This window comes from Mollisia scopiformis, assembly GCF_001500285.1.
Source record: "Mollisia scopiformis unplaced genomic scaffold LY89scaffold_6, whole genome shotgun sequence".
Classification (NCBI taxonomy): domain Eukaryota; kingdom Fungi; phylum Ascomycota; class Leotiomycetes; order Helotiales; family Mollisiaceae; genus Mollisia; species Mollisia scopiformis.
In genome coordinates this window covers 455,036-470,190 of record NW_017263586.1, presented here as the reverse complement: position 1 = coordinate 470,190, position 15,155 = coordinate 455,036, and the positions used below count along the sequence as shown (strand labels likewise).

General features: G+C 48.2%; 8 protein-coding genes across 8 annotated transcripts; 4 read left to right on the top strand and 4 right to left on the bottom strand.

The window, feature by feature from the left end:
• Window positions 1-829: 829 nt before the first annotated feature.
• On the top strand, window positions 830-1,700 carry LY89DRAFT_715816 (uncharacterized protein). Its single transcript, XM_018218227.1, has 2 exons — window positions 830-1,279; window positions 1,490-1,700. The coding sequence occupies exons 1-2, from the start codon at window positions 1,057-1,059 to the stop codon at window positions 1,666-1,668; spliced, it is 402 nt and encodes a 133-aa protein (XP_018074764.1). The 5' UTR covers window positions 830-1,056; the 3' UTR covers window positions 1,669-1,700.
• On the top strand, window positions 1,582-2,194 carry LY89DRAFT_442755 (uncharacterized protein). Its single transcript, XM_018207555.1, has one exon. The coding sequence runs from the start codon at window positions 1,728-1,730 to the stop codon at window positions 2,064-2,066; it is 339 nt and encodes a 112-aa protein (XP_018074763.1). The 5' UTR covers window positions 1,582-1,727; the 3' UTR covers window positions 2,067-2,194.
• Window positions 2,195-3,840: 1,646 nt separating this feature from the next.
• Window positions 3,841-5,459, top strand: LY89DRAFT_442736 (uncharacterized protein). Its single transcript, XM_018207553.1, has one exon. The coding sequence runs from the start codon at window positions 4,031-4,033 to the stop codon at window positions 5,162-5,164; it is 1,134 nt and encodes a 377-aa protein (XP_018074762.1). The 5' UTR covers window positions 3,841-4,030; the 3' UTR covers window positions 5,165-5,459.
• Window positions 5,460-5,680: 221 nt separating this feature from the next.
• On the top strand, window positions 5,681-6,964 carry LY89DRAFT_610518 (histone-fold-containing protein). The gene is made up of 4 exons (XM_018210551.1): window positions 5,681-5,828; window positions 5,946-6,079; window positions 6,152-6,270; window positions 6,320-6,964. Exons 1-4 carry the CDS (start codon window positions 5,730-5,732, stop codon window positions 6,691-6,693), a joined length of 726 nt encoding a protein of 241 aa, XP_018074761.1. The 5' UTR covers window positions 5,681-5,729; the 3' UTR covers window positions 6,694-6,964.
• An 82-nt stretch (window positions 6,965-7,046) lies between these two features.
• Window positions 7,047-8,331, bottom strand: LY89DRAFT_730452 (uncharacterized protein; the record flags this gene model as incomplete). Its single annotated transcript, XM_018219481.1, has 2 exons — window positions 7,047-8,089; window positions 8,139-8,331. The coding sequence occupies 2 exons, from the start codon at window positions 8,329-8,331 to the stop codon at window positions 7,047-7,049; spliced, it is 1,236 nt and encodes a 411-aa protein (XP_018074760.1).
• A 1,502-nt stretch (window positions 8,332-9,833) lies between these two features.
• LY89DRAFT_730451 (uncharacterized protein) lies at window positions 9,834-10,805 on the bottom strand (the record flags this gene model as incomplete). The annotated part of the gene is made up of 2 exons (XM_018219480.1): window positions 9,834-10,140; window positions 10,594-10,805. 2 exons carry the CDS (start codon window positions 10,803-10,805, stop codon window positions 9,834-9,836), a joined length of 519 nt encoding a protein of 172 aa, XP_018074759.1.
• Window positions 10,806-11,401: 596 nt separating this feature from the next.
• On the bottom strand, window positions 11,402-12,422 carry LY89DRAFT_442635 (uncharacterized protein). Its single transcript, XM_018207552.1, has 3 exons — window positions 12,259-12,422; window positions 11,696-12,208; window positions 11,402-11,534 (listed from the first exon to the last, which is right to left on the bottom strand). Exons 1-3 carry the CDS (start codon window positions 12,382-12,384, stop codon window positions 11,520-11,522), a joined length of 654 nt encoding a protein of 217 aa, XP_018074758.1. The 5' UTR covers window positions 12,385-12,422; the 3' UTR covers window positions 11,402-11,519.
• A 461-nt stretch (window positions 12,423-12,883) lies between these two features.
• On the bottom strand, window positions 12,884-14,559 carry LY89DRAFT_610516 (uncharacterized protein). The gene is made up of 3 exons (XM_018210550.1): window positions 14,295-14,559; window positions 13,846-14,244; window positions 12,884-13,754 (listed from the first exon to the last, which is right to left on the bottom strand). Exons 1-3 carry the CDS (start codon window positions 14,388-14,390, stop codon window positions 13,233-13,235), a joined length of 1,017 nt encoding a protein of 338 aa, XP_018074757.1. The 5' UTR covers window positions 14,391-14,559; the 3' UTR covers window positions 12,884-13,232.
• Window positions 14,560-15,155: the final 596 nt, after the last annotated feature.

Genomic DNA, 15,155 nt, shown 5'->3' with positions numbered 1-15,155 from the left:
GGCGGTTGAATTGAAGATGGTGGTTGTACAAGATCCCCCCAATCCCCCACTTTTCGTTTCAAAGGCAAGGGAGGAGGAGGCTGGGTGATGTGGTGTGTGCTGCGAGTCATAACCCCGCTACATGTGAGGAGGGATGCAGAGCACGTTTTGGATAAATGCTGTGTGAGAGTACAGTAGTTCGTCGTACAAGTGGGTATGTATGCTGCAGAGAGCAAGCAGGTTAGATTGGCAAGGGTGGCGACATACTTAACATACATACATGAATTCGTACATAATAGACGAGGCAGGGAAAGTCTATTAGAGATGATGGACGGGACAGGATTAAAGAAAGAAGAATAAGAATAGAAGGAAAGAAAGAGAGAACAGACATCTGCAGCAGCAATGCCTGCCCAGCACATTCTGCACCGCACGTTCGTCGCTGTCGCCCTCTTGGGATAAATGTCCACGCCGTACAGAAAACACTCACAACAAGCGGTGAAGCGCCCGGCTAGACCTCGAAATTCTCCGATTGACGAAGTGTACGAGAGAGAGAGGATTCGCAATTGGCGGCGCTTGAACCAGCAGTATTCTAGTAGTTCCATGCGAGGTCTGCATGCACGCAAGGACTTTTGCAATTGATTAGTTCTAGTCCAGCGGGACGAGAAGCAGCAGGAAAAAGCAAAAACGCAATCCTTCAAGCCACGACACTTGGGTGCGGTGCATTGGTGTCAGGTACGAGGATACTAGACTCAGTAAGGCGAACCTGCACAACACTGCGGGCGCGATTATTGTTGAAGTGGTTGTTCAGCAGCAGCATTGGTAGGTAGGTAGTGTTTGGTGCGCTGTTCAGGGGGAGGCAAAGGATAGCAAGGCTGATGTCAGCGCAAGTGCGGGTGTTTCGGTTACGGGTTGGAAAAGGGGAGCCGATCGCTTCCATTGGCTGCCAGGTCTCAATTGGGCGGTGTGGTGAGTATTGAGCGTGAGGCTCTTCTGGTGTTACGATTCTGGAATGAAAGGCGTATTGAGAGGCTTGATTTCGGGTTTTGGTCTGGGCGGCCATGAGTTTGATTCATCGACATGTGGAAGCTGTGGGCGTTGGCGTTGTCAATCAACGTAGGCTACCAAGATCTCATGTGCATGTGCTTGATGGTGGTGAGATACGGGTGCCCACTGGCGTTCATGCGACTCAGGGGAAGAAAGAGGCTGAGGAAGCTGTCAACCTTGGGCTCGGGCTCTGGATGTGTCAGTGGCTGGCGGGAATGCGTGATGTTGGGTTATCTATGTGTCTGGGGATATCGAGGTTGGTGGATCCCCGTGTCCCAGAATATTTGGATTCTGTCTCTATTCGGAGGGGTTTTGGAATGCTTGCTGTCGATGATGCGTTCTGAGCGAGGAAGGAGGGGGAGAAAACCAAATCGGCAAGAATTGGAGAGAGTCATAAGCCATAGTGTTTAAGGTTGCGTTTGAGCAGTGATATCATGACTGAGATTTAATTAACATTTCGTTGCAGAATGCAGAATCAGGACGGGCTTGGAGGGGCCAATGTTCTGGATCGTCAGTATCGATTGTCTTCTTCAAAGACATTGGCGGGGTCAGGAACGTGTCGGCCCAGCCCGTCGTCTACCCTCCGAATCGAGAAGGAGTTTTGAGTCTTCCTGTACCAATTCGGGTAGTCTAGATCGTACCTGAGTCTCTTCAAGACATTTTAAATTAAAGTTGGCTGCTTCAAGTATCGTGACCATTGCAAGATGGGACTTGCCGTAGCCATTACAATAGGCTCGTATTGCGTATCGGAGGCTCATTCATCAGGATTCCTTTTTCAGGAACTGCGGAGAAGCTTCATCCAGATACCGAGAACAACGAACCCCTCTTCTTGCTTTTGTTTCATCCGGACGATCGATGGGATCCGTAACATCTTCGGATACTCGGGATCGTTATCATCATGGCTGACGTTTTTGACAGGAAAGCTTTGTTTTGTCTCGTCATTGCTATCGATAGCGATTATGGGGCGGCGGGGAACTCGTCCTCAGATGATGCTCGTAAAGTTTGAAGTTCGTGATGGTTCAAACGGCTACTGTAGATCATAACTACGCTCATATGAGATTCATATGGAAAACGATCATAAGGTCTTTTGGGCCTTTGTAGCACAGGGCGAACACGGTCAGGGGCGGGAGAAGCTTTCGGGCAATGAATGGACCGGATAGGAGGGGAATAATTTCACAAAAACAAAAGCCATCATCGATCTGTAGCCGTTGTCAGGTACCACGTATGTGTGCGGCTTGAGAAGGATTTGATGAGGCCCGTTCACCAGACCCCCCTCCATCGTCTACATGGGAATTGGAGAAGCAGGGCTCGGGTGGACTGATTTCTTGCTGCGAGATTTGAGTTCTCTGGCGAAGTGGGTTGGAGGTGGTGGTGCTGGCGTTGTTGAAAGCCATGTCGATCAAGCCCGTTGGTCTCCTCATGTTCAATCAGGGGGATTTTCTGATTTGCATGGAAGTCATGGCCTCAGGTTTTTGGGCGGAAGGGGTTCGCTAAAAAGACCCTAAGGTTTCACGCCCGCAGCTCCAAACAAAAAGATCCGCTGGTCATATCAGCAGCAGCAAACCCACCGTGGTACTAACACACCTACCTAAGCATTTGCAGGGGAGGGGAAGGTAGGGTTCAGATACAGGGCATGCTCACGAGCCACTGAATCCTCCGCTCTCCTCCCACTCACTCTCAATTCTCAACGGCTCAGACTCGTCTCGATGGCAGACAGCGACTGGCTGGGCGGCCGCATCTGTCACTCTGGCCGGACAGCTAGAAGCCCTTGGGTACCACTAAGTCCACGACTACGAGCAGACTATCCCTATCCAATGTATCAGCAGGTCAGGTCCATAATCAGGTCCACCAAGTCCCGCTGCTCCCGCACTATCAACCTTGTTTCTTGCCGAGCTTGTGGCTGGTGTGGTGAGTGGTGTAGGGGCTCTTTGTTCTTGTTCTCTGAGTTTGGAGCTGCGCTTCACCGCTCCGATGTCACCTCGACACCCCCGAGGTGACCTCTAACACAGACGCAGAAACATTCATTTCTTTTCTTCTGTCCATTGCAACTCGAACCCTCTTGCCGTCCCGATGATGATGACCTGTCGAAAAATTTCATATCAAATGTCTCACAAGTCAACGACTCACTGCCTTCTAGTGCATCGCACCCCCAGCCATCCGGATCCAGATGCCCACATTTTGCCGGCTGCATGCGAAATCGAAAATTTGTGACGGGTGAGTCTGCCCGCAGCAAGCGGCGTGAATTAATCGGCAAGGTACAGTTTTCAACGCTCAAGCCTACCCCACCAGCCCTTGCACAGCACGTTTCGGCAATGGCGTCAAAAGCTGTCGGTCCTCATGGCACGAGTTGATTTGCTCAATCGCTTTAGTCTCCGAACTCCCTGCCAGGGTGCCGTCCAGGATGCCTTGGTTCGTGAGGGCTGCCATCGAAACATCCCCCTCCAGACTTTCCGTAGCCACTCGTCTTGCGAGCCAGAACAATTCAAGCTCCGGCCCAGGGTCTGACCTGCCCTGACACCGCTCAACCAGAAACAAGGATTTTCTCCTCCGCTTCCACACCTCTGGCTGCTGTTTCTCATTGCACCATAGCTCCACTCCTCCACCACCACCACACAGACCCAAAGCATGGCACCTTGGGATTATTTTATTCTTGCCTATCTGCGGATATCGTGTTGAGATAGCACCGACTATCCCTGTCAGAGCTGCAGCGCGGGATGGCCAGGTCCCCAAGTAAGTGCCGTGAGCATCTTATATTAGATGATGAGCCTGCATCTTTCTGTCTTGGAAGCTTGTGCGCCTTCGACGTTCTCTTTGTCGAATCGAGTGGTCTCTAGATCACTTGGTCACGAGCTGCCCTCCTCTCCACCACTCTTTCTTTCTTCTTTCTATCATTTATCCATACTTCACTTGAAGATTTTCCTCAGTGCTGGCAGTTCTCACATCAACAGCGATGTGTTGAACTCCACAATTCGGATCCCCTTCTCCACATCTCTCAGACCTCTTCGACATGAAAACTTCACAGACTGCACTTTTTGTATGCCTACTCAGCCTGTCAGACGTTGTCCTAGGTGATTTGCCTCTTCCTTCACTTAGTTCAGTGGCCAAGGCTTCTCCGCCGACTCCAAGTCCACCAAATGGAAGAAAAAAAACTGATCCGCCATCAGCTATACCTGCAGCCAGCAGTACTGTTACCATAACGGCGTCCATCATATCAACAACCCCGCTCTCAACGGCAACGGTACAACCTTCTAATCTGGCAACTACCATCAATACCATTGATGTCTCGTCTTTTATGACATCGTCTTCGTCAGCTACCCTGACTTCTTCGGGAGCTGCTAGTACGCCTTCGAGCTATAACGGGACGTCCATGTCATCAGCCTCAACAGTCTCTCAAGCGAAAGATTCAAGTTCCATATCTCATCAAACCTTGGTCATCATCCTATCAACCGTTCTTGGCTCTGTGGGTCTTGTTCTTCTTGCTGGAGCACTCTTCCTTTTATATCGGTTCAGCCGAGGACAGACACCTTTCGGACATCGTGGAGCATCGCCGATCAATGATGATGAGATCGAATCGTGGAGGAGAAGTGGACGAGAGAAGCATCAGATGACTCCACCAGATCATGGACCAGCAATCCGCGACGTAACTTCGCTTCCGTTGCACTCACCAGCGTGGACATGGGCAGCTTCTCCATCATCCATCAGAACGGTCTCCGCCAACTTGTCTGAGCTCCACTCGGTTGTCGCTAAAGCCCCAAACGCTCGAGCTGGACTAACCGATGAGGCTCTACCTGGAGCCGATCCTTTCATCACACCTCCTAAGCGACAGAGTTCTCGATTGTCCAAACCACCTCCAGGACACGCCAGGACGAAGAGCAGGAGGAGTAGTATAAGTACCAAGAGCATGTGGAGTGGTCGAGAACGAAGCAGTAGTGATTTGAAAGCGAAGGATCGACATTCGACATGGTACGACCAGGACGACGAAGTGATCAGCAGTCATATAAGAACAGATAACGGCAGCAGTTCGCCTGGAGCATCAGATTTCTTTGATGGGATGCCGTCTGGAGGACTTTCGCCAAGACCGAAGTCACGGCCTAGATTATACGAGATATCGAAAGAGGACATTGGTAGAGCCATTGCATAGACGACTGGCAACAATAACAACAATCTTCATTCTGCTGGACGAGAACACACAGACGGTTCGGATTGGTACTGGCATACAATGCCGACATATATTATATTTTCCTTCATTTTATGTTTGTGCAAAGCACAATAGGGAAGGCGTCTTGGGCCGGGCTTCGACCCGATGTAGGAACATACTGAGGAGACTTTGACGCATATGGCGCTTGCCAGTGTAAATGCAGCAGCAGGTTCTTCTAGAGCACATTGACTAGCATTGTGTAAACAACCATACAATTAACCAAGATTTAAACACGTTCAAAAGATGTCAAAGCATGTCAATGAGTGAGATCTTAGTCATTCTTCCAGCACTCGCTGAGCAATCGACAGAAATTTGAGTGAAGTTGGGAAAGAAATGAACAACATTCGAAGATTCATGCAATATAAATTGAGGATCACGTGCTAGACACGAAGCAAGCGCGACTCCACGCGCCTGACCGCCTTCATAATCTGCCGCGTTCTTCTTTCTCCCCTCGATGAACGACAAACTCCAATCTAAGAACTCTTTCTTACGATTTCTCACGCACACAATGCCTCCCAAAAAGGTTCCTCCTCCTCCCTCAGCAACAGGCGACGAAGGTACGCCTTCAAAGCAGGATGCCGTCTTCAGAGAGGGCATCAACATCGAGGTATTCATGGAAGCTAAGTTTGAGGTCGTGCCATGTCCAGCCCCCTATAGATAGCTGCACAGCGCGATCTCCTACTTATCGACAATCCCAAAACGAGCAAATCTAACCGTATCACAGGACTTGAATTTACCGAAGAGTATTGTGACGAGATTGGCAAAGGGCGTACTCCCACCCAACACGCAGATTCAAGGAAATGCAATGTTGGCAATGACCAAAAGCGCGACGGTCTTTGTGAATTATATTGCCAGCCAGTATGTCTTGAACCCTATGCAATTGTTAGCCGGGCCATTGTCTTGGACTCACTGCTGATCACGAATCAACAGGGCAAACGAGTTCGCTTCAGCATCTAATCGAAAAACGATTGCACCTCAGGATGTGTTTGCTGCGTTAGACGAAGCACAATTTGCAGACTTTAAACCAAGATTAGAGGCTGAGCTCGCGAGTCCGCTTCCCTTCCACCAGACACCATTGCAAGACTAAATCAGACATAGAGTTCAACGAAACACAGGCCGAAAAGAGGAATGCGTACAAGAACAAAGTTGCCAATAAAGCTGCAGGCCAGTCTGGGGCTGGCGAAGACGACGAGGGCGACAGTTTGATGGATAGAGAAGGACAACCAGCTTCGAAGAAGGCGAGGTTAGATCACGACGACAGTGCTATGGACGTGAGTGAGATGACGGAAGGCTATTCGCGGGCAGATCATACAGCAGATGAAGAGGGTGATGATGGTGGGGATGAAACAGAAGAAGACGAGGAAGACGACGAAGGAGACCAAGAGCGTCTAGAAGTTGAAGAGCAACTGGAGGGGCCTGAGGAACCAGAGGATCAGGACGAAGCACTGGATAATGGGGACGATAGCGAGTAATCGGCGATGGGTGGAGTTATGGTATGGCTGCATTTGGGACTTGGAGTTGACTGGAAAAGCGACGTCTGGTTCAATGTACGATCTATTACGAAGCGCCATATGCGGCACTCATTCGACGTCGGCCTCATGGTATATGGGTGAAAACCACGTCGTGGAACGTTCATCCTACGTGTCAAGCGATATGCTGGAGAGCATAAGTTCCTACGAGCTTCCAACCAAGCACGACAACGCGGAGCAAACTGCAAAATATTCGTCTCTATGCATCGAGAGCAATTTTGGCTTGGGGTCTTTCGAAAAGTTTCGAGATTCTTTGACATTGAACGGGGAATATACAGAATTAGCGACTTCTAACTCTACTCTTCCAAGCTTTCAACATCTTCCTCAGCCCCAAATTCCTTGTCAAGCGTCTCAGCTTTGTCTATCACAATCCAATATATCTTCTGAGCGACTTTGCCTTCCTTGGCGTCAACCTTCCTCAACTCTCTCTGTCCCTTCCCACTTATATGCACATCTTGCTCCATCTCCCGATGGCCAACCTTCTTCTCTTTCTTCCTCAACACTTTTTCTAGATCATGATCCAGCTTTCTCAACTCCTTCTGCAAATCCCCCTCGACTTTATCCCTCTTTTCGGGGTCAGCTCCTCTCCGTCCACTTAATTTCTTCTCTGCCTTTCCAATCTCTTCAGCCTTTTCTTCCTCAATCTCTCTGATTTCTTTATCATATTTCCTCGCTCTTTTGTACTCCTTCCCACCCTCCTTTTCCATTTCCTCCCAAGCTTTTTCCCTCTTTTTCATCAACCTGCCCTGCGTCTTCTCGTCCCGTTTCTGCGCTTGCTTACTCCCCATCCTCTTCCACCAATTAGACATCTCCGCCGGCGGTGGGAGGTTCTTGAACTGCAATTCCGCCACCCTATCACCAAGCGCTCGCATCCTCCTCATTCTCGGATCATTCTCCTCACTATCCCACTCCGCCCTTGTCAAAGACGCAGCATCCATCTCCACCATCGGCGGCAGATTCAACACCTCGCCCACCTCCCCGACCACAGCCATCATCTTCTTCGTCTTCAGCACCTTGACCTTCAACCCCCTTGGCTCCCAGATCGTGGTGTTGGCATGCTTGACAAATGCTCGGGCGCGCACCCAGCTCGTGGCAGAAGATGCGAGCCCGGTGCCGACTTGCAGTCCAATGCCAGCGTAGTTTATGGGGTGCGGCGCGAAGGTCATGATTCCGCCGATCATGGTGACGATTTGGAAGGCCGGGGCGGCAACGAACGCTTCGTTGAGGCCGTCGATGAAGGTTAGGAATTGGTCTGGTGTGATGTCTTTAGAGGTCAGGGATGGGGCCCAGGCTCTGGAGAAGGGGGAGAAGAATGCGCTGCGGAAGGATTTGGATGTTTCTATGGGCAGTGTTAAATGCTGGGCTTTGGGTTCAGAGATTAAACTTACGGGGAATGACGATGGGTTTGAATGAGCTGCTATTGCTCTGAGAGGATGAGGAGATAGCAACGGTCGACATGGGAGGTACGAGAGCTGTCTGAGGTGCACCCATTGGGTCGATGGAGCGAGTTACAGCATCGTAACTTGGTGGAGGAGCATCGCTCTCGTGCTGAACGAGATATTGTTGTTTAAGTGTAGGCATGATGTGTTTGCCGAAGATTATACAATAACTAAGTAGATATCGATTGACATACTTTGCAACTCCTCCATCTCAGTCTGAGAGTTCCTCAATTATATATCCCAATCCCCATCATTATCAACGAACCCGTGTTTCGAGAGAGCGTTGATCATATTCCCATCCATGATGATCACAACTACCTCGATTACCGCATCGAGCATGCACCTGCGAAGCTTGACAGACGGGACGATCCTTTTGACGTGAAGACGTACAGCCCTGCCAAGCCACAACGTATTAGCGTGAAGCTTGTCAACTGCTTGGTGTATCGAAATAGGTATAGTGTCGATCGGTTTAGTGGGGGCGCTAAGATCTGCTCACATCCTCTGGGGAGAAGAACATAGCTTTCCTGTCAGGTTGGTATCAAGGTTCATTAGCTTAATGACCAGCTTGATATGAGAACAGTGGTATATGGACCATAAAGGAAAGAGAGGAAGTCAGAAGTCATGCGTTTATTCTATTGCGGCGGAGTCCTTAAGCTTGAGCCCCGGGCTAGATATCGGCGAGTGGTGAAAGTTCATCATCATCGAAAGTTGAAAGTGTGGATGGAGTTATTGTGGACTTACTTGCACGTTACTTTTCAAATTCAAAATGTCAATCTGAGTTACATCCCGGTCAGGTATGTGAAATTTTATCTCAACGTTCACATTGCGAGCATCGAGTAACAGCACTTTTTATATTCTTTCTAAGTGTATCTTCTCGATACTTTATTTTTAAGTCTACAAGCCGCAAAACCCTCCTCAGCTCGGCGTGAGTCAATCGAATGAAGTTATCGTGGTTGTACGACAGCAGACTGATAATCGCATGATCTTGGCGACTCATTATCCGATCATAAAAGTCTCGATACATCCTAAACAATGAATTGAGTCACCATCACGGGAAGGATGTCAGGCCGTCTTATGTTTGGAACGCAGCGAACATCTTTACCAAAGGACATGACAACCCTCTGGAGGTATGGTCAAATTCTGTCAGGTGAGAAGTTCGACCGCAGAGCGCGCAAGTAGCGCGAATTGCGCTGATAGCGCGAAACGCGCATCTATCGCAAGAATCGCAAATTAAGACTCCTTTTGAGATATACTAATTTAGGTACCGAGACTTATCACATGTACCTGCACTTCGAGCTCCCCCAGCTACGAGAATAAAGAATGATGTCCCCTCTGCGATTTTCGACTCGCTTGTCTCCTTTTCCCTTCGCTTGCGGCAATTCGCTAATGTTCTTGAAGTTTATCTTTGCAGCACTTCGCTTTCCTTAGGGGGGATAACTTAAAACTAAGGGCATGGCATTCATTGTCACGCAGTGGGAAGACATTATTAAGCTCAACGTATATTCGCTCGCACACAAGCTCAACCAATTTCATCTATCTATCTACATCCGCTTCTCCCCATCCTCCAAGTCCTACATTTCCACTCCCACTATATAGCCCCCTCACATCCCTATTCCCAACCATATTCCTCATCACCCTTTCTATCTAACTAGAGCCATAAATAGGTCCAGTGCTCTCACTCGCCACAGAATCTGCATCAGAGACATCATAATGTCCCGAACTTCCTCCACTGCCAGAGCTGGAACTACCCGTACTCTCATACTTCCCGTAGAAGTCATCATCGGACTCGGTATCGGGTGTATCGTCCCTTTCATCGTCGGCATCGCTACCGGAGCTGCCGCCGCGGAGGTGGAGCTCGCTTTGGACAGCCATGATTGGAGTGATGGTGGAGAGGTCGAGTGGGGACGTGGTAAGATCTTGGATGGACATTTTGTAGTTTCTTTGTTGTTGACTTTAAAGTTTGTTTGTTTTGTTGTTTGGATTGATTTGATATCTTCTTGAGAGCTTGTGTTTGTCTGATGAAAAAGAGGAGGGAAGGTAGTGAGAAGGGAGATATTTATACCAAAGGGCTTCCTCTATGATGTTCTGTTCATGATTAAATGAGCATCAAGTATGATGTAACATTGAGTCAAGAGAATGAGGTTTTACTCCCATGTACTGTATTGTTACAATCATGAGGAGGTATACAAGTGATGTCAGATAGCGCTTCGTAGTCCTCGGGGCGTTCAAAACACTGACGGCATATATCTTTTCAGCATCTATTTCACGGCTCATACGTCAGTTGATGTCTATCAAGAACTCTTGATACTAAATATCACTACTTTCTCACCAGTCTATTCCCTCTTCCTGAATGCTATATATCAACTCTCTTCTCCAGCTACCTCTCTATCCATCAAGTCCCTACACCTCACTCCCACTCTCACTCACATCCTCCCATTCATCAGAATCCTCATCTGTCTCCCCCTCATCACTTTCCCCATCCAAAGTACTGCTCTCGTACCCATCCTCTTCAGCCTCCTCTACCCATTGCAACTCCAAATTCCACCAAGCTCTTTCTATTTCCGTATCATCATCTTGAAGAGGAGATGTAAAAGATATTGGTGCTATCTGCGCCATGATTGGGAGGGTCATTCTTCTTCGAGTATCACAAGACATGATATTGTCTGGATTCGAGACGGAATTTTGTTGAGTCTTACGTTCGAGGATGCATTTGGTGTTGACTTTGAGAGAGAAGAACTTGCGTATTTCTAGTTACAGACAGCAGATTGTGAATCAAATCAAGCCTATGCTAGGGTGCTAGTCTTATTCAAGGTTCAGTACAGTACAGCGTCACTTCCAGGCACATTCAGATAACGTGCAGATATCATGAATATGTTATTTCTGTAGTCCGTGTCTAATCCAGGTACGCCATGCTATGCTATGCATAATCCAATCGCAACTCGCAACTCAACGCTCATCGTTCATCATTTCTCGGCAACAAGCTCGTACTGCTGCATCTCATTCTCTACGACCTCCTTGGCCGAATTCCAGCTATCTTGAAGAGTGCAACCCTCTTTCCTGCAAAAGACTTTCCAGACCACACTTTGCAAACTAGCAAACGACATTGTGTATCCCAACTCGTAAGCACTCATGTTGTCCAACCCCTCTTGAAGCATTTTTTGAGCCCAAAGATCTGGTCTAAGCAGTCTGTCCTTTCCTCCTTCTATGAATGCATACGGGAAATATGGACCGAATCTCTGGGTCAAGTCTTCGAAGACACACATGCATTCTCTGATCCAATTATCGTCCGATATGTCGTCAGGACGGATGGTTGATGGAGTAAAGAACCAATCATGGGGCGGTGGTCTAGTCATCTATGGAAGTCAGCAATGCGAATCAACCTCTAATTATTGAAATACTCCATGTCTCAACATGAACCTCAACTTAACGAGAGACTGCGAGAATGCAGCTGTTCAAATCAAGATCAAAGTTCCCCCGGAGAAATCGAAGAGGCCTACTGTACATACCCAAGAGTTTTCCGATACCGTGGCTTCCAGAGTGTTCTTGGTCATGGTGAAATAATTCTGGCCCATGACTTCAACTATGACTCCCAGCTTCGCCAGTTCCGCACTTGATAATGAATCAAGAAACTCTGCCTGATGTGCTCGTACTTTCAAGGTGTCTGGCAAGCTAGCGGTACAGTCTGCCAATCTGTACAATAGGAGGAACGAAAGCCTCTTAAATCGGGCAATTCTTTGGCCAAGTTCGTCTTTTGAGACATCAAGTGTGGGCCAGCTTTGAGCGTGGTGATCGACCATATCGGTGAGCTCATTGCTGATAAGGAACTCCATGGTATGAACACGCGAGAGCATCTCGGAAGCCCATGGATATGTGTACGCTGTTACCGAGATGCTACCTAATGGTATCCGTGAAGATAGGACTTCATGTTGGTCGATATTCACCCATTCAAGTCTGGGTTCCCTTGTCAAGATACTTGAGCAAATCGATTTCTCGTAGGTTTTGAGTAACTTATGCCAAGACTGTGTGCTGTCAGTAGATGATATGACGGTCAGCGGAGTAATATTCACACCTTGGAAGTGGCTAGCAGGTTATTGATTGACTTTGGATCAACGAGTACAAGCTCTTCGGCCACTCTCAAGCAGACTTCTGGGTACAGTTCGAGTCCGCCAGTGCTTCGAAATAGTGAGATAGACATGCTTGTCTCGCAGAGCCCGGACGACAAGGCAGAATAGACAGGAGTTAGCTGTGTACGTTCGTGTGTGCGGCGAGATACCAGGTTGCATTCAACTGTAGTAAATTTGGAAAGAGCAGCTTATACTCACTAGTAAGTCAAGCAAGCAATATGAGCATATGTTGAGTTGTCAGTGAAGACTTAACGATACGTTGTTGAAGCAATGAATGTAGCAATGTCATAGAAGATGGGGAGTGAAGAGGAGAATTGGGAAATATTGGCATTTTATCGTCTGAATCATCAAGGTATTCAGGAAGGAGCCATCGGGGTATATAGTGTGAGAGTTGACGGATTGAGAAGTCGCGGCAAGGCTGACGACTTAGCCTTGCGTGAATATTTGAGAACCTTGAGGGCTACTTCCTTCACCCCACTCATCCGGATTGACTTGACTCCAATTCTCGGCACCGTCCTATCTGTCATTGGAAGATCATGCTACTGGCTGGCTCCCACAACAAATTATTAGAGTGATTCCAAGTGGTGTTTGTCTACAAGTGAAGGTCTATGTTCGAATGAATCGCTCCCCGTTCTCTCGGTAAGCCCCTGTTTTCGCTTATTTTCCCAAGTTACACGAAGAGTAAGTATTTTGATTGCGACAAAACCACACCAAGAGCCTTACTAAGAACCGAAAATGATTCCTGAAATTAGACTGCGTACATACGAGTAAACAAATTCCGTGAAAAAGCGAAAGCAGCGCAACGAGAGAGGGTATAAGATCAGAGAAACCTCCCAACGCGAACGCTAGCCATTCCAAGATATCTCCGTGTATTTTTGAGCAACTCAGCAACACCGACCCTAAAATATATGAAAGACCCTCAAGACTTCCTGGAGTTCTTCTTCCTTCCATTCCACGCCTTAACACCACTATCTTTGGCATTTTCCAACGCCTTCCCGCTTCTCTCCTTGACATTATGCTTCTCTGCTTCGTCTCGCATATCATCAATTACATCTGGGCCGATTCCTGTGCCATGTATCCAGTCCAAGAGACCATACGGCGCAAAGTTTCCTTGTCCTTGTCCTTCGCTGTGTAGGTCTTGCCTTCTTGCAATACCGCCGAGGATAATTCCAGGCACGGTTGTATAGCCTGACATGGCTAAAGTCTCTTCGATGGTAATGATAGATACAAGGAGTAGGTAGGTGAGGAGGTGGACTCGGAACATAATCGATGGAAGATAGACTGGGAGGAAGCGCCAGAGGAGGTAAGGGAGCGGGTGATCGTAATGGGCCGTGAAAGAATATGGGGCGGTAATGGAGTGAAAGTAAGTCTGGTGAAGTCTGCTGATATAATTGGGAGATTTAGGGTGTAGAATGAAGCGGTGTGCATAGTATTGGAGAATCTGAACGCGATTAGATTGCTGAGGTTCGTTGTATAAGGGTGCTTTAACGAAGAGGTAAAACCCGCCACTTCATATAGAAAATTCTTCTTACCTCACGAAGCACCAATCCTCTGGCTACATCCTTTAATATGGACCATGGCATTGGTAAAGTAGTTGTAACTTTCAATGCGCTCCTGAAGCCGAGGACTTGCGTGAAAAGTAACTCGACACCCGCCTGGATAGCAATACCCAGGCATATGTTGAACAAGCTCAAACCAATGACCTTATACCATTCTGATCCGCCACCTCTGCGCGATCCTCGGCCTCCTCCAGTCCTAGTCGGTAAAGCTTGTAATCCTTGAGTTTTGAAGCTCACTGCGACACTCGGAACGATCGAGTCGACGATCAAGAATAGAAGCGCAGGTATGAAGAAGAAGAGCGTTCGAATAGCAGCAGTTCCAACCAGCTCTACCTTCAGTGGCGGCTGGCTGAGCACAAGAGTGCTCCATGTCTAATGCTAGAATTAGATTCCTATATCGGATAGTTCAGCTCTGTTCATACCATGTAAAAGAAGAGCAAGTTCAGAGAAGTGCTGTAACTGGTCAGGGATGGCATGAGGAAATATCCCATGACAGGGAGTGACAGCGCAATACCCATGATAGCTGAGCTGATTCAATGTGAAATGTTCAAATGAGGCTGGAGATATGTGAGATGGGATGAAGCGAAGTGATTGAAGACGAACAATTAAACTGTTCTTCCATTGCGAAGCTACAGCTCTACTGGAGCTGTCGCAAGACTTGATTCCCTCTGAGCTCTGAGCCTGGCCTTGGAACAGCGTCATTGTGCAGATGTCATGGGCTGGCCTCGCCTCGCCTCGCTTCTTCGCGGGGGTCATTTTGCCGACTCCAATCTAAGCTAACCATAATCGTGGAGGCTGCTTACCCAAGCCTCAGGGTTCACAAAGTATAAAACGGGTATTATGAAAAGCATTGACCCTCAAAAGATAAAATGGTGCATTAAGATGTGCGTATGAGATTGTCTGGATGTGACGAGGACAATTGACTGCATAAGGAGATTGAGATAGAGGTGGAAGCATCTCCGATGGGAAATCTCTAAGAAATCTCGACCACGCATGTGGTCTACTGTCACACTGGCGGAGGTGGCCAGCTAAAGTCTCAGTCGTTGTCAAAGTTTACACACTTCTTGAATGTGAACTTTCACCTTCGGCACCAAACCCCTTCTTTAAGTCTTCTCTCGCACGAGCCTCCTTTACCAATATCCAAAAAATCGAATAGGAGCACAGATGTAAATCCCCGGGACAGGCTTCGCATCATCTAATTTACCTTCTGTCCAACAGGGGCTCCACGCGCTTCCTTCTCTCAGATCAGAAGTGTCTCTCCGACGCCCGCAAGCTTTGCTTCT

Coding starts and splice junctions, on each gene's coding strand:
- LY89DRAFT_715816 (XM_018218227.1), top strand. CDS start 1,057: ATGTGGAAGCTGTGGGCGTTGGCGTTGTCAATCAACGTAGGCTACCAA. Junction 1,280..1,489: donor ATGTGTCTGGGGATATCGAG/GTTGGTGGATCC, acceptor ATTTCGTTGCAG/AATGCAGAATCAGGACGGGC.
- LY89DRAFT_442755 (XM_018207555.1), top strand. CDS start 1,728: ATGGGACTTGCCGTAGCCATTACAATAGGCTCGTATTGCGTATCGGAG.
- LY89DRAFT_442736 (XM_018207553.1), top strand. CDS start 4,031: ATGAAAACTTCACAGACTGCACTTTTTGTATGCCTACTCAGCCTGTCA.
- LY89DRAFT_610518 (XM_018210551.1), top strand. CDS start 5,730: ATGCCTCCCAAAAAGGTTCCTCCTCCTCCCTCAGCAACAGGCGACGAA. Junction 5,829..5,945: donor GAGAGGGCATCAACATCGAG/GTATTCATGGAA, acceptor ACCGTATCACAG/GACTTGAATTTACCGAAGAG. Junction 6,080..6,151: donor GTGAATTATATTGCCAGCCA/GTATGTCTTGAA, acceptor ACGAATCAACAG/GGCAAACGAGTTCGCTTCAG.
- LY89DRAFT_442635 (XM_018207552.1), bottom strand. CDS start 12,384: ATGTCTATCTCACTATTTCGAAGCACTGGCGGACTCGAACTGTACCCA. Junction 12,209..12,258: donor ACCTGCTAGCCACTTCCAAG/GTGTGAATATTA, acceptor GACAGCACACAG/TCTTGGCATAAGTTACTCAA.
- LY89DRAFT_610516 (XM_018210550.1), bottom strand. CDS start 14,390: ATGGGTATTGCGCTGTCACTCCCTGTCATGGGATATTTCCTCATGCCA. Junction 14,245..14,294: donor ACTTGCTCTTCTTTTACATG/GTATGAACAGAG, acceptor TTCTAGCATTAG/ACATGGAGCACTCTTGTGCT. Junction 13,755..13,845: donor GAGGATTGGTGCTTCGTGAG/GTAAGAAGAATT, acceptor AATCGCGTTCAG/ATTCTCCAATACTATGCACA.